This window comes from Crocodylus porosus, unplaced genomic scaffold, assembly GCF_001723895.1.
Source record: "Crocodylus porosus isolate Cpor-Errol unplaced genomic scaffold, CroPor_comp1, whole genome shotgun sequence".
Classification (NCBI taxonomy): domain Eukaryota; kingdom Metazoa; phylum Chordata; order Crocodylia; family Crocodylidae; genus Crocodylus; species Crocodylus porosus.
Genome location: NW_017728949.1, coordinates 44,239,899 through 44,264,282, shown reverse-complemented (window position 1 = coordinate 44,264,282; position 24,384 = coordinate 44,239,899). Strand labels below are relative to the sequence as shown.

General features: G+C 41.6%; 1 protein-coding gene across 1 annotated transcript in view; it reads left to right on the top strand.

The window, feature by feature from the left end:
* Nucleotides 1-24,384, top strand: part of UBR3 (ubiquitin protein ligase E3 component n-recognin 3 (putative)) — a 239,638-nt gene that overhangs the window by 29,617 nt on the left and 185,637 nt on the right. Inside the window, exons 6-16 of the mRNA XM_019553730.1 lie at nt 3,764-3,992; nt 5,604-5,783; nt 6,589-6,722; nt 8,752-8,838; nt 9,757-9,822; nt 9,934-10,023; nt 13,703-13,831; nt 13,918-13,970; nt 15,747-15,880; nt 19,386-19,471; nt 22,232-22,373. Of these exons, the coding sequence (XP_019409275.1) occupies nt 3,764-3,992; nt 5,604-5,783; nt 6,589-6,722; nt 8,752-8,838; nt 9,757-9,822; nt 9,934-10,023; nt 13,703-13,831; nt 13,918-13,970; nt 15,747-15,880; nt 19,386-19,471; nt 22,232-22,373 (1,330 nt within the window). The remainder of the gene's footprint in view (nt 1-3,763; nt 3,993-5,603; nt 5,784-6,588; nt 6,723-8,751; nt 8,839-9,756; nt 9,823-9,933; nt 10,024-13,702; nt 13,832-13,917; nt 13,971-15,746; nt 15,881-19,385; nt 19,472-22,231; nt 22,374-24,384) is intronic.

The window sequence follows — 24,384 nt, the reverse complement described above, 5'->3', positions numbered from 1 at the left end:
GTGACCACGTAGGCGAGCTCCCCAGGGTAATTGTCTCTGATATGTCCTCCACAGGAGGTCTATATTGAGCAGATTCTTTTTGCTATTGGGTGGTGGAACCGGAGCGTGCTCCATCCACTCCATGCATTGACCTGGTAGTGCTTCCAGGACCGGTGCAAAAAAACAGAAGAAAAAAAAAAAAGAGAGTCCACGCTGCCCACCCAGGCTGTGGAGGGAGCTCAGGGCTGTGGGTAGGAACTATGGGCTAAGGGGCGGTGTGTGTGGGAATAAGGTGGTCACCACTTTCCCCATTAAAGGCTGGAGCAGGTAGGAGGTGTGTATACGTGTTAAACGCAAACAAAAAACTGATCTATTTATGTCAGTAGTTTAAAATGCTTTGCACTATTACTAAATACTGGTTTTCGGATTGGCATTGGCTGATATAGTTGGTTAATCATTGGCTTTCGTCATTGGCCAAGAAAATCTTTAGCAGTGCACCCCTATCATCTACCTGCCTCCCACCTGTGTTGGGCCATTTTAACCTGCAACTGGAAAAGACTGCCTACCCCTGTTCTAAGGTTCTTCTTGGAAGTTAATTGAAGCCTCTTTGTGTCTTGCAGCAATATTAAAGAATCACAGTATGGTGAGAAATTGATTCTGATAAATATAAGGTACTTCAGGGCTGTAATAGAAATGTATGTGTGCTGAGCCTGAAATGTGGCTAAAATAGTGATTTGTGTTCACAGACCTGAAACCACAGTTTACTTAAATATAGCTCAAAGTGTCTAAAGTATAGTCCAGAAAAATTTAACATTTCCAGAAGGGATGGTTTAGGCCAGCTGGCTAAGATTTTGAATTGAAAAATTTCTTTAATTATTGACACAGTTTGCATTAACTCATCCTTTTTCACAGCTTTATAAATCTGAATTTAGAAATTATTTAAAACCTAGTTAACTGACCAAAAAAAAGTAAACAGTTTTCAGTATGGTGAAAGGTTAAGATGATGTGCCCCAAGGAGTCATACTAGAACTTACATTGTTAGCATATTAATTATTGATCTGAAAAAAAGCAATTTAATAATGAGGAGGTAAAACTTTTAGATGACATGGTAGGCACTGAGAGACGTGGAAAAACATGTGCTTTACTGGAAGCAGCAGCACACTACTTTGACCCAGCTCTGCAGTATTTGTATAGATCGGGCACTTTGACGGGGCTTTTTGTCACTTTTAAAGCTAGTTCAATCAGCTATTAGATAAAAGCACCAAAAAAATCCCCACTAAAGTGCCCAGTCTATGCAGATGTTGGGGAACCTGGGTGCAACTAACAAGGTGCCTCTTCTGGGCATGCACTGGGCTTGACGTGGGAGTGCACCGAGTTTAAAATAAAGTGCCCCCCCACTTTTTTTCCCCCCCATGTCTGCAAGCAGTTAGTAATGTTTAAGATGGGAAAAGCTAAAGGAAGCACTGAAAGAATCCAAGGACAACACAGTAAAAGTATGGATGGGCAGTCATCACACCAAGTAAACTTCAGTGTTATCAGATAATATGCTGGAGTTCTGTGTAATCTGATATAATTTGCAGATAGTCCATTGCAAACTTTTTTTTTGTGCACAGAAGTAATCAAAAGCATGTATAATATTAGGGTGTGTAACTAACACAATACAATGGTATTAAACTTTTAATACTGCCATTGCATAAATCATTAGTTTGTGTGTACATTGATTGCTTTTCTCTTTCCTGATCACCAGGGATCCAGGTTTTCCATTTCCCATGGGAAAACCAAAGAAAACCATGGATTTCTCATTTTTATCAGAGAAAACACAGATTTTCCCTTTTAGAAGAGAAACCCGCGGATTTCCCCCTTTTGCAAAGAACTCTGCAGGCTCGCTGAGTTCCAGCCTACAAGAGCTGTTTGTAAAAGGGGTGGGAAACTCTCAACCCTGCCAAGCTGCAAACCCTGAGTCCCTAATGCTGCGCTCCCCGCCCTGCTGCCCTCCCCCATGCCCTCTGGAGTACAGTGGGGCCATGCATGAAAGCTGCCTGCTGCTGCAAGCTCCAAGCTGCCCTGGCCACACTTCCTCTGTGTGCACCTGCCCTGCCCCCATGCTCCACACAGATCTGTGGGGGAATGGGTCCCCACTATCCCCCGGGACTGCATGCTGCCACTGAGAGCTGACCCCACCCAAGCCTGCAGCAGGCAAGCAGCAGGGGGGAGATGGCTTGTGCTCCTGCTGTAGCAGCCACTGCCTTCCATTAGGGGCAAGAGGCTGTGGACCTGGGTCCCTGGCCCCATTGCCCTGGCAGCTTGGGCCCCCTCCAGCAGGGCTGAAGGGCCATGGGGGGAAGTGAGGGACACCAATGGGGCTGTAGGGGGACATTTAATTTTAACCATGGATTTTGGGATTTTTATCAGAGAATTTGTGATTTTTTTTTTTTATCACAGAAAACAAAGATCCCTGCTGATCACCATATTTGGAAAAATATATAGGCTCCTGGTAGACATTAAAATAATGGTGTGATCTGGATTAGAAGAAATTTATGCCCCACCCCAAAAATCACAAGTCCTGACATGAAAGATATTTATAGCAAGATGTATGATTTTTGGGATGGTGCATAAAATTCCTCAGATTTCAGTTATGCTACTGTGGACAGTGGTGCTGCCCCTAGCCTGATCGCAGGGACTGGGCAAGGGGAAACTATTTCCTGGACCTTGGGGCTGTTCTGGGCTGGTGTAGATAATTAGCTGATTGTTTCTGGTCACATTAATTGTGCCATAAATGTAATGTCTACCATGTCTCATAAATGAAAAAGTTGGGATCCAGAGACATGGAAAACTATTTAGAGCACGGGTTGGCAACCCCCAGCATGCATGCCAGAGCATGGCATGCAAGGCCATTTTGCTCGGCATGCCACAGCTGGCCCGGGCTCCAGGCAGCTCCCACTGGCCATGGAGCCTGGGCTGCTCACAGCAGGCAGCAGGGAGGCTGCAAGCAACCCAGTTGGGTGGCTGCAAACAGCTGCACCGAGCCCTGAAGCCCTGGCCAGGCTCTGTGGAAGTGGCAGCTGCATGCATGGCTTGGGACACCAGAGCTGGGAACAGTTCAACCGTGACCCCTTGCTTGCTGTACACTCTGGCCTATACGTGCCACTGCTACCACCACAGAGCCAGTGCTAGAGCTCTGGATCCCAGTGCAGCTATTTGCAACCTCCCAGCTGCCTGCTATAGTTGACTTGGGCTCTGGGCAGCTGCAGCAGGTGACGGGAAGGCTGGAAACAGTTGCACTGGGGTCCAGAGACCCAGCACTGATTCTGTGGTGGCAGTGGCTGCATACGCACCTCAGTGCATGGTAGGGAAAGGGCTGGGGCAGTGCAACAACAGCCTTTTCCCCACCATCTCCCTGGAAGCATGTGTGCATCTGCCACCAGTAATGAGGATCAGGCCCCTTGTGGCTCTCCCACTGTCTGCCTCTGGCATGGCAAGTGAAGGTGTGGTTCGAGATTGGGTGTTTTTGGCACTCCAGCCAAAAATGTTGCTGACCCCTGATTGAGAGGCATATAAAACCTTTTCTTTTGAAGAGAAGTATCTGACTCTGGTGACTGCCAGAGACAAGGTATTAGATCAGATGGATTTGTCTTGACCATTGTGATGTTTCCATCACACATTGTACTGTTGGAAGAGATCATGCTTCAATAAGCGGAGAATTGAACTATAGTAGGAAAATGTAACTTTGCAGTATACAACAGTAGTACAATTCTAAAGTTCTTTCTATTTCTGTGATTTGCAGATTGCTTTTACTAAAACTTTTGTTCAGCATTATGCATTTATTATGAAAACACTGAAGAAAAGCCATGAATCAGACACAATGTCAAACAGAATTGTGCATATCAGCGTTCAGTTATTCAGCAATGAAGAATTAGCACGTCAAGTGACAGAAGAATGTCAGCTGCTGGATATTATGGTCACTGTTCTTTTATACATGATGGAAAGTTGCCTTATTAAAAGCGAGTTGCAAGGTAAGTTGAAATTTTGTTTTGTTGAATTTCAAATAAGTGACTTATTACAAGAAGTTTTATTGAATTTTTAGAATTGTTCAGGAGGTAGCTCCATACTGTGGTGGCTACATCTCAGACAATTCTGAAAGTTTAAGAATAGTTTTACCCAGCATTTTATCCTGGTTTTTTTTTATAGTACTCGTACAATGTAAAACACAGGGTTTCCTCTCAGAGTATCTATAGCACTTTTGAATGAGAAATACTATAGGCTAATTAAGATTTTATTTGTTAAGCAGAATATTTTTTCGGAGTCATGTAACATCACAAGCTTTCCAAATTGTTCTAATTTCCCTTTCTTGTCAGGTGCATGCAGCACATGTACTGACATAGCTATCAACATAATTATCTGATTACGCTCTCAGGAAGAAGCCAGCCTGCTATAGGAGGAAATCATCTTTCTCGGTTGCTTATCATTTTGCACTTGCTTTTAGGCGGCCATTGACATGACGGGCAAGAGCCACATTAAACTGGCAAAAAACATCACTACATGTGTCTTTGGATGTTCTTTTTCTGTCTGTTAGTATTCATCTGGAATAACAACCAGCAGAAGTTGGTGCTGGAAGTTGTTTCCCATGAACATTTCATCCTTTGTGTTTGCGGCCTTTTTTGATAATGAAATAATGAAGAAATTGCTTTCTTGTTTACTAGGAGCCCTCAGAGTTGTCTCTAGAGTGCAGGGGAAGTGACTTTATTTTTTATATTTCTATATTGAAAAGGAAATTGGGTTTTTCATCTTACCTTAGACCTGGGAAGACTGACTGCCCTGTCAGATGAGGATGGCAATGCTCCATTATGTCCTCTCTCCAGGCTGAAGCTGCTAATGTGCCTGTTATATATTACAGTTCAGCTGGCACATATAAAGCATCTGTGATTTACAATAGACATAGTTGTTACCAATATGAAGTGCTATCATTTGGTATCTTCACAGCACCAAGAATTTTCACAAGGTGCCTACTTGTGATGACAGCATATCTTGGGAGACAAGGCATTCATGTTTCTCCATTTTTAGATAAGTGGCTAATTTAAAGGTCTAGCCCTGAAATGCCTTTACCATATTTAAGCATAATGAAATCATATAATTATTTTTTGTCCTTGCGGAGGAAATAGATTTTGTAGGACACCAAACTGGTGAAAGCGTACGTTTCTGAAGACAGACCAAACAGCTCAGTTGGTTGGCATTGGAGACCCAGCTCCAAACAGCTAGGTGCTTATACCATTCATCTCAGATGTAGGAGGCTGAGGCTGAAGTCCTTGATCTGAACCTGGATCTCCTCTAGTCTGAATGCAGAACCTGGATCTCCTGTAGTGTGTTATAGTCTTATTACCTATTTTCTTTTGAATGAGATCTGTCTCATTTCCCCTGCTGCTGTTCAGATTCAGATCTCAAGTATATGGGACTTATGTACTTCAAGAAGGGCATTCACATGGATGGTAATCCCCTGCAGAATTGCAGTTACTATGTAGAACTGGTCTTTACTTTCATAAACTGCATGCTTTAACAGTTGTTGATTTTCAATTGCCATGTCTTATACAATGTTATGTGTGATTTTTAAAATCTTTTTTTAAATCTAGATGAAGAAAACAGTTTACATGTAGTAGTCAACTGTGGGGAAGCACTACTGAAAAATAATACATACTGGCCACTTGTTAGTGATTTTATTAATATACTATCGCACCAGAGTGTAGCTAAGAAATTCTTGGAAGATCATGGCCTGTTAGTAACGTGGATGAATTTTGTATCATTCTTTCAAGGTACGTAGCTTTTAGCTTTCTTATTTAGTGATGATAAACTGTTTTTTGAAATATATCTAATTTTAAATCTCATTTTCTGTAGTACCATCTTTGAATTTTTTGTGTAATCTTTGCTTTAGCATACATCATTGCATATAAATATTTACTCCATTAGTATTTTCATTATTAATCTATTACACATTTCTGGAAATGTGGATAGAGACTTCCAGAAATTAAAATCATAGTCACTGGACATTTTTTTCCAATAGCTCTCTGGTCTATTAGGATTGGACACAAGAGGGGGTTGTACAACATACAATGAACTCTCAAGAAGTTGTACCAGCAGCACAAATGTTTATTTTGATAAAATTGGTGAAATTCTAAATTCAGTTTGGTGCATTCAGGCTTTCCCTTCTATTCACTGTGGTTTAGAACCTTTGAAAAAAAATCCTGCCTGATTTCATAGTGGCCACTGTTATACAGAGATCTAAAACTTTGTAGTCTGTTTGATTTTTTGGAGTTCAGACTGAGAGAGGGCCCAGTCCTGGTCAGTGTCCATTCCCAGTGTGGGCAGGAGAGTAGTTAGCTCATGTCCTTCAGCCATGATTCTGATTTCTTTCTAGTCAAATCTCAAGGCTTCTGCTCATTCTTCATCCTTAATCTTGTTTGGTATTTAAAGGCACAGTTGATCATCATTTGTAATTTACTGCATGGGTGTTTTTTCCCTGGTTAGCAATGTGGGCATATATGAATAATTAAAAAAAATACTGTTTCATTTAGCCATAGTCAAATCTGCTGTTGCATAAATTTGCTTAAATCATTCAAGGTATGAATTTAAATAAACGAGAACTAAATGAGCATGTGGAGTTTGAGTCACAGACCTACTATGCTGCGTTTGCTGCTGAACTGGAAGCCTGTGCCCAGCCAATGTGGGGACTCTTATCTCATTGCAAAGTTAGGGTAAGACTGATTTCTTTCTTTATTGGTCAGAAAACCCCTGTTTAGCTCTCCTTTTTGTAGTCTCAATGATTTTTACAGATACTTACATGTGTATCCTTCCAGTGTCATTTTCTGGAGTTGATTAAAATACAATGAACAATATAGTGTTTTGTTAAAGGTAATTTTTATTTGAAGAGTAGTCCATGGAAGATGATTATGCCTGTCTTGTCTACATTGTTTTCTACACAATTGCTTGCCTAGGGAAATGACTTCAGATCTTCATTGGAAAGATATTTGAACCAAACGGGCAAAGAGCTTTTGCATAATAGTGGTTTTTGGCTTTCTTTATCCAAGGTTTTTTCAGTCCAAGTTACTCAGCTGGAGCACTCACTACACATTTTTCAGTAGGCTATATCGTCCGTATCATTTCAGGATTGAAATGTCCTAACAATTTGGGATTTATTTCTTGAATACTTGTTGTGTAGAGTTGCCGTGCAATTAGATTTCTTTATTTTGTGGTAGTTTGAGGCTTTTTTATGTCAAGTAGCTTAAACTAAACAAAACAAATTTTCTTTGTTTCTGTGTTTGGGAACAAGACACCAAAGTGCCAAAGTAGTTAGATATCTAGATTATTAACAACATGAGGTGAAGGTTCTTGTTTTATGCTGTTAGTCCTCTAATTACAACACAATTAATAGGTTACTGCTTGTCAAACAATATTGAATTGCAAAAGGTGGAAATCTTCATTTTAGAGGAATAATTGTAACGTGAACACACGTGTATGTTTGTCTCCTTTTTATGATGAAAAATAAAAAAATATTAATATTTGGCAGTATTTAAATAAGGTATGTAGGTGCAGTGTCTTTTAGATAGTAACATCTGAATGGAAATGTGCACTTAAAGGTCTGTGTTATTAATAGTTTATTGCAGCAACGTTAATCAGGCAATTGATAAAGTGATATTTCTGAAAGTTATACTGCTTGTTTTTTCTATTCTCACATGTTACTTATTCCACTCCTTTTGAATGATAATCTTAATTTTGGCTCATTAGTTCTGAAGAAAACAATTTAACTTAAACCATTTCAGTATGAGAGTTTGTTATACATGGAGTATTTCTACTTATGTTTATTCTCAAGGAACAAATTTACTCAAGTCTTTCCAGTTGTCATTGCACTGATGCTGGCTGCACTGTATTTCATACACATTAAGTTTACTAAACTCTAGAGACAGTAGGAAAAAAAAAGAAGGGTCTATTAGCTAGTTATTCCTGTCAGGATCTGTGCATGGAAGGGTCATTAGTGTGTATAGCTCCATATTTTTATGCTTAACCAAATTAATATAGTAACCAACCTTAAGTCACAAAGACCAAATTGTATCCTAAGAATTGCCAAGAAGCTTAAATATCTGAACTGAAATTTGTAATTGAAGATTGAGATTAGCTATTTACACTGTAGGATGATAAATTTTTAGTTGATCTATATAGAAAAAAAGAGATGGGGAAAAGATTTTAAAGGGGTCCTAGAAGCTGAAGACCAGCATATCTTACTTCAGTTAGATAAATTGTTGGAAATATTAAAGTGAAAATTATAAGGCTTCAAGATGAAAGTAATAAATAAGGACATCCCAACATGGCAGCTCAGAGCAGGTCTAGATAAAGCAAGAGCAAAAACATTTTGATATATTAATGCTAGAGCTCCCACCAATTGGTAATCTGGAGAAAGTCTCAGTATGAAAGTACTGTAGCTACCAGGAGTAAATAACTGAAATATACTAATTTTCTGTAATGGGAAGAGAGTTTTTTAAATAAAAAGAACAAGATTATATATATATTTATTAAGATTAAATATGTATTATATATTTTTAAATAAGATGAACAAGATTCCATGTTTTTGTCATGTCTTAATGTTATGAACAGAGACTAATGCAAAAATCTGGTTAATAAACTGTCACACATTGTCTTGAGCTATGTCCACTATTGTATTAATGGCACCAATATTCAAAATTATTTTGAATTATGTGGAACAATGTGCAATGACCTCTCTCATTGCAGGAGACACAAGAATACACAAGAAATGTTGTTAGGTACTGCCTTGAGGCACTCCAAGACTGGTTTGATGCCATCAACTTTGTAGATGAGGTATGTATCCTTAATAAATATATAAAGATTACCATAAAAACCCAGCAATAAAAACCAAAACCAAACAAAAAAGCAAGCAACCAAACAAAGGTAGAAAAACAAAAATTTAATGTGAAATATTTTACTTGAGAGAAAATTATCAGTACACTAATTAATAGTGTAATTTATCTTGTTAAAAACAATACAACTCTTGTTAAAGGCATTGTAATTCATAACTATGGTGTTATATCTGATTTAAGAACTTAACTCTACCAATTTTAAATGTACTTTTACTCAAGCCATGAATCCATAAAAGCTTTCTTGTGTGGTAGAAAGGCTGTAACAGTGATAATGCAAAGCAATCTGTACTCCAGGTTTCACTTGAAATACTAGTGTGGTGGGTAGTTTTGATGCGTTGGCCCAGATTGCTTCACTTAAATTTGGGGCGGTGATTCTCTTGGCACCTCGGGGTGTCTTGAGATCCTTTCAGGTGTGCAGCAGGGTGCCACATAATGTTAGTGCTGTTAGGTGTGCAAACTTGATTTATAAGATAAACTGAGAAATATCAACTAGGAATTCACAGTATTGAAAAGCATTCTGCCCTGTTGTGTGCTTTTTGAGTTCTTTGCAATAGAAGAATTGATTTATTATTCTTCTGTATTAAACAAAATGAAAACTAAAAATTGGCATTTTCTGAAGGCTGCCATGGGTCCAGTGAGCCGTGCTTCAAGTCTAAAAAAGGTTGAGAACCACTTGTCTGGGGTATGACTTGATAAGGGGAGATGAGCCTTTAGCAAGGGAGTGCTACAATTACCAAGTGGGAAAATCTATTAATGATGGGGATATGCTCAAGTATAATGACGGTGACAGAGGCAGTGTGTGATGTATACATTTTTTTTTTTGTAAACAATGGTCATATACATTGTGTTTTCTTTGCAGCCAGCTCCCAACCAGGTTACTTTTCATTTGCCACTACATCGCTACTTTGCAATGTTTTTGAGTAAGGTAAGCTTATGACTAATTTTTACAAGGTTTGGTATTGTCTTTTTTAAAATATGAAAATGTGGGGGTTTTTTTTAATATTCTCAGTAAAATATGTATCTATTTTGTTTGTAGGCTGTCAAATGCCAAGAATTAGATCTGGATTCTATTTTACCAGATCAGGAGATGCTGATGAAACTAATGATTCATCCACTTCAGATTCAGGTATTCTGCCAGGCTTCTGTCTTGGGTTTCATAGGGTAGGGTCCGAAGGGACCTGAGCGGATCATCAAGTTGGACCCCCTGCCATAGGCAGGAAAGAATGCTGGGATCAAACGACCCTGGCTAGGTGATTATCCAGCCTCCTTTTGAAGATCCCAGGGTAGGAGCCAGCACCACTTCCCTTGGAAGTTGGTTCCAGATCCTAGCCGCCCTGAATGTGTGCTTCCTGATGCCTAGTCTGAACCTACTCTCAGTCAACTTGTGGCGAACAGGGACTCTCCTGTTCCCCACTGGTCCCCCATGACAGCCACCAGATCCCCTCTCAGCCTGCTCTTGTGGAGGTTGAAAAGGTTTAGGTCCCGTAGCCTCTCCTCGTAGGGCCTGCCCTGCTGCCCCCTCATCATGTGGATGGCCCTCCTCTGGACCCTCTCAATTCTTTCCACATCCCTCCTAAAGTGCAGCGCCCAGAACTGAATGCAGTACTCCAGCTGCTGCCTGACCAGCATCACATAGATGGGGAGGATCACCTCCTTGGACCTGCTCGTGATGCATCTGTGGATGCATGACAAGGTGCGGTTAGCTTTCCTGACTTCGTCCCTACATTGGCGGCTCCATGTTCATCTTGGAATCAATAATGACTCCAAGATCCTTTTCTGCCTCTGTGCTGACAAGAAGGGAGCTCCCCAGCCTGTAGGTATGCCACTGGTTCTTCTTTCCTAGGTGCAGTACCTTGCACTTGTCAGTATTGAATCCCATCCTATTCTCATTCGCCCACCTCTCTAACCTGTCCAGGTCCAGCTGTATTCAGTCCCTCCCTTCTAGTGTGCCCACCTTTCCCCACATCTTAGTATTATCCGCAAATTTGAACAAGGTGCTTTTCACCCCCTCGTCCGAGTCGCTGATGAAGATGTTGAACAGTGCGGGCCCAAAGACTCCACTGCCCACGTTCCTCCAAGTCGAAAATGACCCGTCCACCACCACTCTTTGGGTGCGGCCCTCCAGCCAATTTGTGACCCATCTGACTGTGTAGGCATTGATGCCACAGTTACTTAATTTTTCAATGAGAATGGGGTGAGAGATGGTGTCAAAGGCCTTCCTAAAGTCCAGAAAGACTATGTCCACCACGACACCTGCGTCTAAGGATTTCGTGACCTGGTTGTAGAAGGCAACCAGGTTGGTCTGACATGACCTGTCTCTAATGAACCCATGTTGGTTGCCCCTAAGCGTAATCTCCCCTGCTGGCCCCTCACAGATGTGCTCCTGGATAATTTTCTCAAAGAGCTTCCCTAGGACCAAGGTAAGACTAACAGGCCTATAGTTTCCTGGGTCTTCCTTTCTCCCTTTTTTGAAAATGGGAACCACATTGGGCCTTTTCCAGTCCTCTGGCACTTGGCCAGAGTACCATGAGTGCTCGCAAAGCTGTGCCATGGGTCCCGCAATGACCTCTGCCAATTCCCTCAGCACCCTGGGGTGGAGATCATCTAGACCTGCTGATTTGAACACGTCCAGCCCCATCAGAAGTTCCCTGACTATGTCCTCCCTGACCCTAGGCCTGGCTGTGCCTCTCCTGAGTTCATCTGGAATCCCAGTGTGGGGGATGTCCCAGTCCCTGCTCAGAAACATGGAGGCAAAGAATTTGTTAAAGAGGTCAGCTTTATCGTCTGGTGCATTCACCAAATTGCCAAACGTGTCCTGCAGGGGTCCCGGGTACCTTCTTTTTACCACCTGTGTATTTAAAACAGGACTTGTTATCTCTGATCCGGGTTGTTAGTCCCAGTTCCGTGTCCGCCTTAGCCTTCCTAACAGCCCCCCTACAATCTCGAGCAATTGGAGCATCCTCCTTGATGATGGCCTCTCCCTTCCATTGGGTGTACACCTCCTTTTAAACTTTCAGATGTTTCTGAATGCCTTTGGTTAGCCATGGGGGCTTTTGAGCACTCTTGTCCCCTTTGAATCGTGTTGGGACTGTCACCCTTTGGGCTTGGAGGATTGTCTCCTTAAGGAACAGCCACTCGTCTTGGACTCCCAACTCCCCTATCCTCCGGGACTTCAGTGCCTCCTGGACTAATCTCCTTAACTCATTGAAATCGGCCCTCTTGAAGTCAAGGGCTGCTGCCTTGCTGCACGCCTTTGACACCCTGCTGTAAATAGCGAATTACAGTAGGCGATGATTGCTATCGCCCAGGTGGTCGAGAACCTGCATTCCCCTCACCAGGTCGTTGCCTGTGGCCAGGACCAGGTCCAGCAAGGCATTTCTCCTGGTGGGACTGTGCACCTCCTGGGTTAGGTGGAGGGTCCTGTATCTCGGCTAGGAACCTACGTGAGTGGTCAGACCTGGCTGACTGCTCCTCCCAGCAGATGTCTGGGTAGTTTAGGTCACCCATGATGACCATGTCCCTTGACTTAACTGCCTCCGCAAGCTGACCTGAGAATTCCCAGTCCAGCTCTTCCCCCTGGTTGGGTGGTCGATAGTAGACACCCACCATTAAGTCCCTTTCCCCCCGACCCTCTTGTATTCTAACCCAGAGCACTTCTCTGCCCCTCCTCTGACCCAGTGCTGTTTGCTGAGGACATGTATTGCTCGAGCGCAACATCCCCATCTTTCCTCCCCATTCTATCTCGGCTGTACAGGTGTTTACTGCCCAATCATGGTTTAGTTGCACAATATAATAAAGAGCTAACCTGTACCTCATAATGTAAGTATATTTAAGTATACAGTAAGTGGAAGACAACATCATTGTGGAATGTAAGGAAAAAATAGGTGAGAGCATAGGTTTATCATAGACTAAATAATTAGATTATACTGATTTGACTGATATAGATTATAGTGATTTGACAGATTACATGAACCAACATTTTTTCTTCAGTTGCCAAGGAGTTTGTGTGATACTGTCAAGATTGTAAAATAAGCCTGGATGGTTTATCTCTCTTGAGAAGTACACTCAGAATCAGGATCACATTTGACATTTATGCAGATTTATGCAATTGATGTTCATATGTACAAATTAAGCTTGTGGCAATAATGCAAAGACCTGGCTGAGAACTTTTTATTCCTTAGCTGCTTTTATAATCCATATAGCAACACCAATTTTTGCTGAAGTTAGAAAGAAAGAAAGAGAAAAAGTTGATTAGTCATTGACCGCTTATTTAATATGCATGCCCCGTTTTTAAAGTACTTTTACAGGACATAGAATCGTGGAGTACTCTGGTCTGAAAGCATGGTATCAGTGTTACAGACCTGTGTGTGGTATTTCCTTTTCCAGCAGGGAAAGTAAATAACTACTAAAGTGGAACATAAGAATCTTAATTTAGGTAGGATATCTTGCTAACATGTCTTGCATAACTTGCAAAAATACCAGAATATTGTTTTAATAATCCAAGCCTTATGTTTCATTCAGCACTATATTTTAATATGACGCTTAGTGTATAAATTTATTACTGCCCTAGGAAGAAGAATGCCATATATCGGTACAAACTAAATCTATTTAAGTATTTAGGTGTGGTTTTTATATGGTTTTCATCCAATATTTGATGTATTTCATCCCTACTTATATTGAGGTATGAGGGATAACTAGTTGCTGCTGCCCTGAGACACAGCTGCCATTTGTCCAAATACATGAATTTCCTTCAACTGTTTGCGAATATGTGTTTCACCTATCCTTTTTGTGTTATTTTATATTAGGCAAGCCTTTCTGAAATCCACAGTAACATGTGGGTAAGGAATGGTCTACAAATTAAAGGACAAGCAATGACTTATGTGCAGTCTCATTTTTGTAATTCAATGATTGATCCTGATATCTACTTATTACAGGTAAGTTATACTTTTTGTGACCCCGGGTACTCTTTACCAGAGCATGGTCAACCAATGAATGTCATTAATGTATTCTCATTTTACAGGTCTGTGCTTCTAGGCTTGACCCAGATTACTTTATTTCATCAGTTTTTGAAAGGTAAGTTGAAAGACAGGATGAACACTATTGTTTGGTGCTTCACCAATTACTAACTAAAATTATATAGCAGGGAGAGGTGCGTACCTACTAAATTCCTTCTCATGCCACAGTTTTCCTTGAATACTCCAGTGAGGTGGCTTCATTTGTCCTCCTTTTCACTCTAGACTGGCTTTGAATTTACTCTCTAAGGCAGTGCTTCCCAAACTTACCTTCAATGTGACCCCATTTATGATCCCATTTTCTCAGCATGGCTCCTCACTCCCAACCCACAGCCCCCCACAACCCCACGTGCCCCTCACTCCCCACCAACAGCCTGTTGGTCTGCTGGTGCTCTTCTGCCCATCACTAGGTGCTCCAGGGCCAGGTCCCACAGTCCCCTAGTCCCTCTCTCTCCCTCCTTGCCAGCAGCGCCTAAGCCCTGCCTGCCACCCGTGGGAGGTAGTGGCTGCTGTGCCTGGAACAGAGTGCAGAGCCCGGCTTCCCCCCTACACTTACCCCATCCCTTCTTCTCCACCGTAGCCAGCACTGCTGGAGTGGAGCCCTTGGGGGGGGGGGCAGGGGGTGGATGCAGGCTACCTGCTACAGGCTTGGGGCTCCCACCCAGCTGCCCTCCTCCCAGGGGCTCCACAGCCCAGTGGACTGGACCCAGTACAGGAAGGAGAGAGCACCATGCCACCTTGACTGCCAAGTTGAGGTGCCCCCTACTCATCTGGCAGCAGTGTGGGCACAACTCCATGCTGGTGCCGTGGCTCACCTTGGCAGCATGGTGGTGTGGCACTCCCTCCCACAGTGGGTCCCACCCATTGAGCCATAGAGGCAACTCCTAGGCCGTAGGGGGAGCTGGTCTGGCCCAGCTGCTGCCCTGTACCCCACGGGGCATGGAAAATCTCAGGGAGCATGGTTATTGTGACCCACTCCACTGATGCTGCGACCCCATTTGGGGTCATGACCCACAGTTTGGGAACAGTCTCTCTATGGTGCTTATTCTCAACCAAAGTCTATGTCACCTAGGGTGCCTTGAGAAGGTTACCGGAAAGTTACACCGCATTAATGCTGTTAGTCATACAGATGGGATTCATGAGATAAACCGAGAGTTTTCAAATAGGAATTCATAGCGTTAAAAACATTCTGATCTGTTGTTTTCTTTCTGAGTTCTTTGCAACAGAAAAACTATTCTATTATTTTTCTGTAGTAAAAACATGAGTGAAAACCAAGAGCTAACATTTTTTGAGGGGTTCCTTGAGTGTAATGAGGGGTACATCAAATCAAAAAAGGTTGAAAACCACTGCTCTCTAAGGTGTGCATTATGTTTATGAAACTATAGAGCTGAATCTTCTGTGAATCTCTGGTGTATATTGCATGGCCGAGTGTGCAAACACTTAGGAAGAATGAATAGAGCCAAATCACAGGCAATCTGCTTGGTTCTGTTGAATGAAGGAAAAGTAGGATATGAAAGTAGGCCGTTTGATGTTTGTTTTTTTTAATATTCAATTGATATAAATGCTAGGCATTTTTGTATATGGAGTGAGTTATAACTATAATCCCTTCTGGATGTAGCAAAATAAGAGTGCTTTTTCTATTAAAAAACAACTTTCATTTCATGGCTTGTATCTAATTAAATTGTATTACTTTTATTTTATTTTGTATTTGTTTAAGGCCTGATCCTGACTGCTACTTCAATAGAAGTAGGTAGTTGCACATATTCAGTACCCCAGCATCAGGCTCTCAATATTGAAGGATCCAGTCAGTTGTTTAACTTGGTTCCATTTTCTCTAGATTCAAGGTGGTGGATCTGTTAACAATGGCATCACAACATCAGAATACAGTTCTTGATTCAGAGCATGAGAGATCTATGTTGGAAGGAGCCTTAACTTTTCTTGTCCTTCTTTTAAGTCTTCGCTTACATTTAGGTAAGAATCACAGTTATTTAGATACATATATTACTGTAACATGGCATTTCTAAGCATTTGGTTTCCAATCTTTCAGCATTTAATAGGTACCCTGTAGCAATACAGGTAGAACCTATTAATTGAATCATTTTTAATTTGGTTTCAGTTTCAGCAATTACTTCAACTTAAGGATAGAAATGGAATATAAATTACAATCCAGTCAGTTCTTTTCTACGATTGAAATAAATGTTTGGACTTGTTATGTACATGCATTGGGTACAGATTAAAGCTTGGATATGCATACCAATTGAATAAAAAAAATCAGTACTTTTTAGTTGTAATGACTATTTATGACTGAACTGTTTTTCCTTTCGTGACTTTCACCTTCCTTTATTAACTACATGTATTTGTATTGTTTAATGGAAAATACTGGGTTTCTGATATTTGTATCCACTTAAGCCAAGTGCTGTTGAATGCTGAACATCTATACTCCAATCAGCCGTATGTTGCTATATATTGTTTCTGCGGTGCTCCAAGGCGGTGGTGATGACAGCGGAGGGAGTGGCAGGACAGCCTAGGTATGGGCTCTGGGCAGCTGCAACAAGAAGCACCCAGCAGCAGTGGGGGATGGGAGCGGGTGGTGCTTGAGCAGCAATTTCTGCCCATCCGCCACTCCTGCTGCATCTGCTCAGTGTGGGTGGGAGGTCCGGAGCAGGCACAGGACAGGATGGGTTAGGGCGGTGTTCTGGTTCCAGCTGCTCCGGAGCTGGTCTGCTCTGCTGGGCTGAGACTGGAGCAGGCCAGAGTTGGAGCTGTGTGTATGGGTCCCTGCCAGTACCATGGGGCCAGTGGCGGTGGCAGCCAGAAGGAGCTTCTGCCATTGCCTGAGCTGCCTAGAAAGGCGGAGCAGGCCAGGGGCTGAGTTCTGTTGGTGGTGGTGTGTGGGGTGTTGTGGGGAGGGGGCGTGGGGAGCAGTGCTGTGGCAGCTCCCCAGAACTGCCTGCATGGCCCATGAACAAAATAATTGGCTGCTCCTGGTCTAGCTCCATCTTCTTTTGAGCCCCCCTTCAGGTAGTTAAAGGCTTCTATTAAATCCCTCCTCAGACATCTCTTTTCTAGACTAAATAAGCCTAGGGCCCTCAGTCTTTTCTCACAAATCATGTTCCTCAGCCCAATCACCATTTTTGTCACCCTCTGCTGGACTCTCTTCAATTCTTACATGCTTTCTGTAGTGAGAGGCCCAAAACTGAACACAGTACTCCAGATGTGGCCTCCCCAATGCTGAATAGAGAGGAGTAATCACTGCCTTTGACCTACTGGCAAGACACCTACTAATGCAGCCCAGTATGCCATTAGCCTTCTTGGCAACAAGGGTACACTATTAGCTCATATTCAACTTCTTCTCCACTGTATCCCCCAGGTCCTTTTCTGCAGAGCTGCTGCCCATTCAGTCATCCCCCAGCCTGTACTGGTGCGTGGGATTGTTCTGTCCTAAGTGCAGGACTCTGCACTTGTCCTTGTCAAACCTCATGAGATTCCTTTTGGCCCGATCCTCCAATTTGTTTAGGTTACTTTGAATCTCTACCCTACCCTCCAGCATATCTACTACTCCCCCCACCCCCACTTCCTCCCTCACCACAATAGCCTTGATCTGCTCCCCCCACACTCCTTCCCTCCCCTCTCTTCTTCCACCTCATCAGACTTACCAGCTGCATGCAGCTCTCCAAGCTACCTGGCTGTGTTCCTCGCTCCCTACATGCTGCGTTGTGGCACATGCACAGGGCATGCATTGGCCAAATTATTGGCCACATCAGACCGATTTTTGATGCAGCCAATTTTCTTTATATCAGTGCTTATCGAATATTGGACTGATGTATTGGTGCTCCTCTGTATACTACATCCACTCGTCTCCCCGTGTCCACAAAGCCAGTCAACTTATTGTAGAAGGCAATCAGATTGGTCCGGCATGACTTGCCCTTAGTGAATCCATACTGCCTGTTCTTAATTACCTTCTCTTCCTCCAAGTGCTTAGAAATGGATTCCTTGAGGATCTGCGTCACGATTTTTCCAGGGACTATGGTGAAGCTGACTGGTTTGTAGTTCCCTGGATCCTCCTTTTTCCCTTTCTTAAATATGGGCACTACAATTGCTTTTTTCCAATCATCTGGGACCTCTCCTGATTGCCATGAGTTTTCAAAAATGATGTGCAGTGGCTCTGCAGTCTCATCAGCCAACTCCCTCAGCACCCTTGGGTGCATCCCATCCAGCCCCATATGTCCATCTTTTCTAAATAGTCCCTAATCCGTTCTTTCACCACTGAGGGCTGCTCACCACCTCCCCAAGCTGTGCTCCCCAGTGCAGTAGTCTGGGAACTGACCTTGCCCGTGAAGACTGAGATAAAGAAGGCCTTGAACACTTGAGCTTTTTCTTCATCCTCTGTCACAAGATTGTCTCCCCCATTCAGTAAGGGACCCACACTTTCCCTGATCCTCCTCTTGCTACCAGCATACTTGTAGAAACCCTTCTTGTTACCCTTCACATCCCTTGCTAGCTGCAACTCCAATTGTGCTTTGGCCTTCCTGACTTCATCCTTACATACCCGAGCAGTGCTCTTATACTCCTCCCTAGTTATTTGTCCAGGTTTCCACTTCTTATCAGCTTTGTTTTTGTGCTTTAGTTTACTGAAGAGTTCCCTGCTGAGCCAAGCTGGTCTTTTACCATACTTACTAGTCTTCCTGCACGTCAGGATGGTTTTTTTCTGCACTCTCAGTAAGGCCTCTTTAAAGTAGAGGCAGCTCTCCTGGACTCCTCTTCCGCCCAGACTGGCTTCCCAGGAAATCCTGCCCATGAGTTCCCTGAGTGAGTTGAAGTCTGCTTTTCTGAAGTTCAGGGTCCTTACTCTGCTGCTCTCCATCCTTCCTTTCCTCAGGATCCTGAACTCAAGTTTGTTTCTTTGTTTTTGATGCATCGTCTTCTCAAACTACAAAGCATTCCACATTCCACAGTTGTTAGTTCTTATATGTTGTGATTCTGTAAATATGCATACTACTTTTGCATAAAGTTCATGGGTACTTATGAGATTTGATCCTGTGATTACTACAAATCTTGATTAGTGTGATTACTGATTCATCCTATTCTGTTTTGTTGAGCTTTGTTTGTTACCATATTTTGTGACACTTTGAAAAAGTTGCTGTGTGTTATGTGTTCAGTGGGCTGTTTTCCAAACAGCACCTATATGGTGATAATTCAATGAACAGTTATTACAAAACTTTTTAGAACAATTTTTAAATAAATCTATTAAGTTTTAGATACCTTAGAAATAGAAAAAACAATGAAAATGTCTACAGTTTAAGCTTAGAAATTACTTATTTATTTACCTATTTATTTATTTGAATATCAAATTGTTGAGCCTTACATTTCTAGTTAAATTTTAGTAAGTTAAAACATTACCTATGTAATTAAATAAAACATTTACCTGTATCTACTTTTTTCCCTCAGATATTTAATTTTATTTTTATTGTTTTAGGAATGACTGATGACGAGATCCTCAGAGCAGAGATGGTTGCCCAACTTTGTATGAATGACAGGACTCATAGCTCATTACTAGATCTCATATCCTTGGCATCCATTAACAAATTTAAACTTGATTTATGTAATTGACAATAATAGCCTTGTTTTTAGAGCTGTGCAAAGATAACATAGATTTGTGGTGTTCTTTTGAAACCGTGAAATTCTCTCATAGTACTGCAGTCTTCCTTGCTAGCGCATGGGAAAATAAGTTGTGAAACTTTGCAATAATTTTTAGATGTTTTCAATATAAAATATTGCATTTATTTACAAAACCTCTCTTAAAATGAAAAGAAAACAGAGCCTTTGGATTTGAGGCAAGGATTGTGTCAACTTATCTGTTTGTTTAGAATGTCGGAAAATGGGGGCTTCTGGGTTGGAACTTCTGGCCTTGGATACACATTTATTTCTAGCACTACAAAGCTGTCCAGGATCTGTGAGTACTGCTGTAATGCCCAAAGATGACATGACAGTTCTCCTGCTCTTAGCTTTTGATTTAAAGATTAAAGATAGAAAACCGGAATCAAATTTTAAAATCCCCAGGGACTTGAGTGGGACACTATATATTTGGTTACGTTAAAAAAACTTTACACGAAGAATGAACTCCATGCTGCATTTCTAGAATATAGTGCGTTTCCTTTGTTCAGATAGCTAAAAAACAAACAATAAAAAACCTGTTATTTGTTGGTTGTTTTACTATTACCTTTCCAAGACCTCAGTCTACTTAATACTTTGCATGCAAGTAAGATGGATGTGTTTGCTGCGCTAAAGAATAATACAATCCAATTGTAGACATTGCCTCTCTGTGCCTTAGGCCTCTCTATAGCTTACAGGTATTATGCAATTAACTGGTTAATAGTACAGTTACCTGGAGAGAAGCCACATGTGCAAAGTAGCCATCAAAATAAAAAGCTTCGACTAGCTGTAAATTTATACCGAAAAAATGTGTATTATCTTTGTAGCTCTTGAGCTTTAATTTGCATGTGTAGCAGGGTTTCCCCCATTAGCTGACAGGGCTCCCAGCTCCAGAGATACACAAACCCCCCGGCCTTTGAGATTGAGGCAGCTTCAATCCTGAGGGCTCAGGGGTGTGGGAAACCCATGGACACTGGGGATATCTGGTCCCAAAGGTTTCCTGCACTGCCAGGGTGGGGAGATCACTGCAGCGGCGATCCTCCTGCCCTGGGGGTTTCATGCATCAGGGGATGGGGATTTCCCTGCTTTGGGGTTGCTTTGATTATACCCCTGCAGCTGGGAGCACCTCAACTGGAGTGTATGAGGCTTTCAACTGTGGGAGCTTGCAAGGGGAAGCCTGAAGTAGGGCTTCCTCTTGCACTGGCAATAAGGCACAATGGGATTTAATGGCAATCCTACAATTGCACCTCCTGCCATGCATGTGTGAATCATGCATTAGATTAAATTGCTTCTTTACCTGCATGTGTAGAGGGGGCCTTAGTTATCCTGTCTGTAAAATGGGCAGTATGCATCTCTTCTGATATCAACCTTCCTTGTTAACAGACTCACTGTCTGCTGATAAAAGCACTATTCTAAGAGCTAGGAATTATTTAATTATTTATTATTATTTTACACAGGCAAAAGTTAAAGATGGGAAGGCTTGATTGAATTTTACAACAATAAAAGATGTGAAACTAAGCTGAAATGATTGAATCATTTTTAATCTAATTTTTTGTCACTCTTCCAGATTAATTTCTAGTTCTAATCCACCTCCATTGCTGTACAGACAATTTTTAAGCAAAATTTACAGGTTTCTCTCTCTCTGCATTTTTCAGGCACTCTGTTCACTACTTTTCTTTCACATAAATTGTAAATCATCTCCTTCAACATCCTTTATTTGAGGCCTTAGCACAAATGGGCATTTATGTTTTATTGTATGCTTAAAAGAGAACCGTCAGGATATCTTTTTCTGTCTTTCTCTAGTTGTGCTTCATCAGCATTCCGCTTTGTGGCTTTTAATGCCAAATTTCAATCTTCCATCCCTCCCATCCCTCTTGATTCATGGGGCAGATCAGCCATTTGGTTAGTCAGCTTGCATGTCTCAGTTTTTTCTTAAATCTTATGCCTACTGCTTGATAGACCAAATAAGTGGTTAGTTAAAACAAAACAGCTAAAGCAGAGCTGCCCTTATGATTTCTGGAGCTGCTGAAAGAGGGTGATCAGCAAATGAGGTTTTTTTTTCTCTTGGGACCAATACCAGAAAATGAGATATGGTCAATCTAGGTAAAAAACTTGCAGGGAGCTTTAGAATTCAGTCATCTGTAGCTTTGCTCTTGTTTAGTCCTAAACACAAAATATATGGTTACTATTATTACTAGTAAAACAAAAGTGATAATCATCACCTGAATGTGCAAGAATGTATATAAAGAAATCTCCGAACTTTGTTTTGTATACATTTCTAATCAGTAGTGTGAGGTTGCTTGTAGTTTTTCCTTCTGGAAACTTCCTGTGACCTTGGCAGTATCAAGATAGGAAAGTTTAACAATATATTTATGACTATTTGTAGTTGCCTATATTTTTAGTATGGAACTTCTTAATAAGCACATGACAGTTGGAGCAGTGTAAGTGAATTAGAATTATACCCAAAATGTTTGGTAGAGTTCAGCAAGACATGTCATTGCTGTGGAACTGCTTTGGAATACAGACCCCTTGTGGTAGAAATGAAGCATTGTGAAAATTCAGCCTCCTAGATACAAATTTATTAAAATATTAGATAAAATGATATGCTGTGCTTCTGCTAGTAAATAGTCCTTAATAGCAATTTGTTGCTTTTCTTAACCTAACAATCACATTCCAGAAAACCCAAATCCCAAAAGTGGCATTATTCCAGGAAGTTTAAGCTTTGAATCAGTGTTGTCAGCTGTGGCTGATTTTAAAGCTCCTGTTTTTGAACCTGGAGGTTCCATGCAACAAGGAATGTATACTCCTAAAGGTAAGTTGGCATTGTGTATGTATTAAGAAATGTAGAGGTTAAGATACTTACCAGCTAAAAGAAAATGATTTATCCCCCTTTGTTTCTGCTTTCTCATAATTCTCTCGCAAACATTTCATGGAGTCAGCCTTGATGTAGGATGAGTTTTTGTTTGTTGACCAACCATAAGCCCCAATAAGCCAAAGGTTAGCTGTGTTATCAGAAGCCAGTGCTAAAATTAGATACAGAAATGTTGTTAATTGCAATGTACTGATCTGCACACTGTATGATTCGGATGTAAAAAAAATTAGTCTCTTTAATGAAGATTTTAATAGCCATGTGCCCTATTGATGTCTTATATTATCAAAATGTCATTATTTTTACTTTTGTGGCTTTCAAGATAAATGAGCAAACTATGCCTGGAGATGCTTTTTTGGTCTTTTAAGTCTTTTAAGATTACAGTTTCCAAATTACCAAGTAAACAGTCTGCAGTGACTGTCTTGGTCACTAGTGGGAGTTAATGAGATTCTACTGTAGAAGCTTGTTCTGGACATTCTAATGCACTGGATTTGGAACAATAGATAGGTTTAAAATATATATTCAAGAAGGTGAATGCAGTTTTGTTGTAATATACTGCAATTCTATTGTCAGACCAATTATTTCTCTTCTGAAACATGGTGTGCTTTTCAATTGTTTCATAGATTTCATAGAGGTTAGGGCTGGAAGGGACCCTGAAGATCATAAAGTCCAGCCCCCTGCCCCAGGGGCAGGGAGTCAGCTAGCTGTTTGTTTTCCCCAACATTTAACTTTACAAACATAAGAATTGTCATACTGGGTCAACAGTGGCAGAAATAGATGCTAGAGGGAGAACACTGTGACCTGGGTATCTCTAGAGTCATCTATTCCCTATTTAGTATCCTCCTTGGGATCCACCATTATTGGTGTAGGGATGTCAGAGGAAGCATCTTCAACCATTCTGTTTAAAAGTCATTAATAGATTTATCATACATGAATTTATCCAGTTCCTTTCTGAACCTGTGTTATCTGCCTCCACCACCTTCTGTGGCAATTAATTCCATAAGTTTAACTATGTGTTTTGTAAAAAAGTATGGAACATTTTTCCAGGACATTCAAGTGAGGACTTCTTACATAGCTGTTCTAACCACTGTTTAACCTGCCTGATACAGTAGTGGTCTAATCTAAGAATATGAGGTCAAGAAGGGGAATAGAATCAGGCTGTTTCTCAGGGGAGGGAGGATTTTTTTGTTCTTAAAAAAACAGGGATATCCTCAAAGAGCAGGTAGAGGACATCTGTGATTTGAAATCTCTGGCTACTGTATGTCAGAGAGGATATTTTATACCAGTGTTATGTAAAACTGCTGGTGGCCCAAATAGTATGGGCCCTGTGCTTCCCCAGCTGCCCACTGCCTGAGTGTGTACTACCTCCTGTGATATGGGCCTCTGGACCATGCATGTGAGCACACTGCTTCTCCCTCGCTTCCCTCCCAGAGTGCTGTGTGTAGGCCCCTAGCTGTGTCTAACCCCCCGGGGCTGTGGGCTCCCCCTGCCTGGGGGGGTGGGGAGGGGGCAGGATGCAAAAGCTGGGGATGAGAAGGGGAACTTGGAACCTCTGGCTGCTGCTGTAGCATAAGTAAAGGGAGTCATGGTAGTGTCTGGGTTGGAGCCTTGTGGGCCACATGCAGGTCACCAGTTGACCAGCCCTGTTTTACACAGAAACAAATCCTACATATCCAAAAAAGTATATACCTTAGATATTCAAAGTATGATTCCTTTCTGAGAGAGAGGAAAAGATTTTTTGGGAGTGATATCTTTTGTTAGGCCAAATACATAGTTGGGATAAAGGTAGTCAAGCTTTCAGTTGGTAAGAATTTGCAATTGAAAGCTTGCTAACTTTATTCTAACTATACAGTTGGTCCAGTAAAACGTATCACCCACAAAATATCCTTGCCTCTTGCATAATTCCTGGGCCTTCATGACCACAACATGGCTCTAACACTGTGTCAATTCCTTT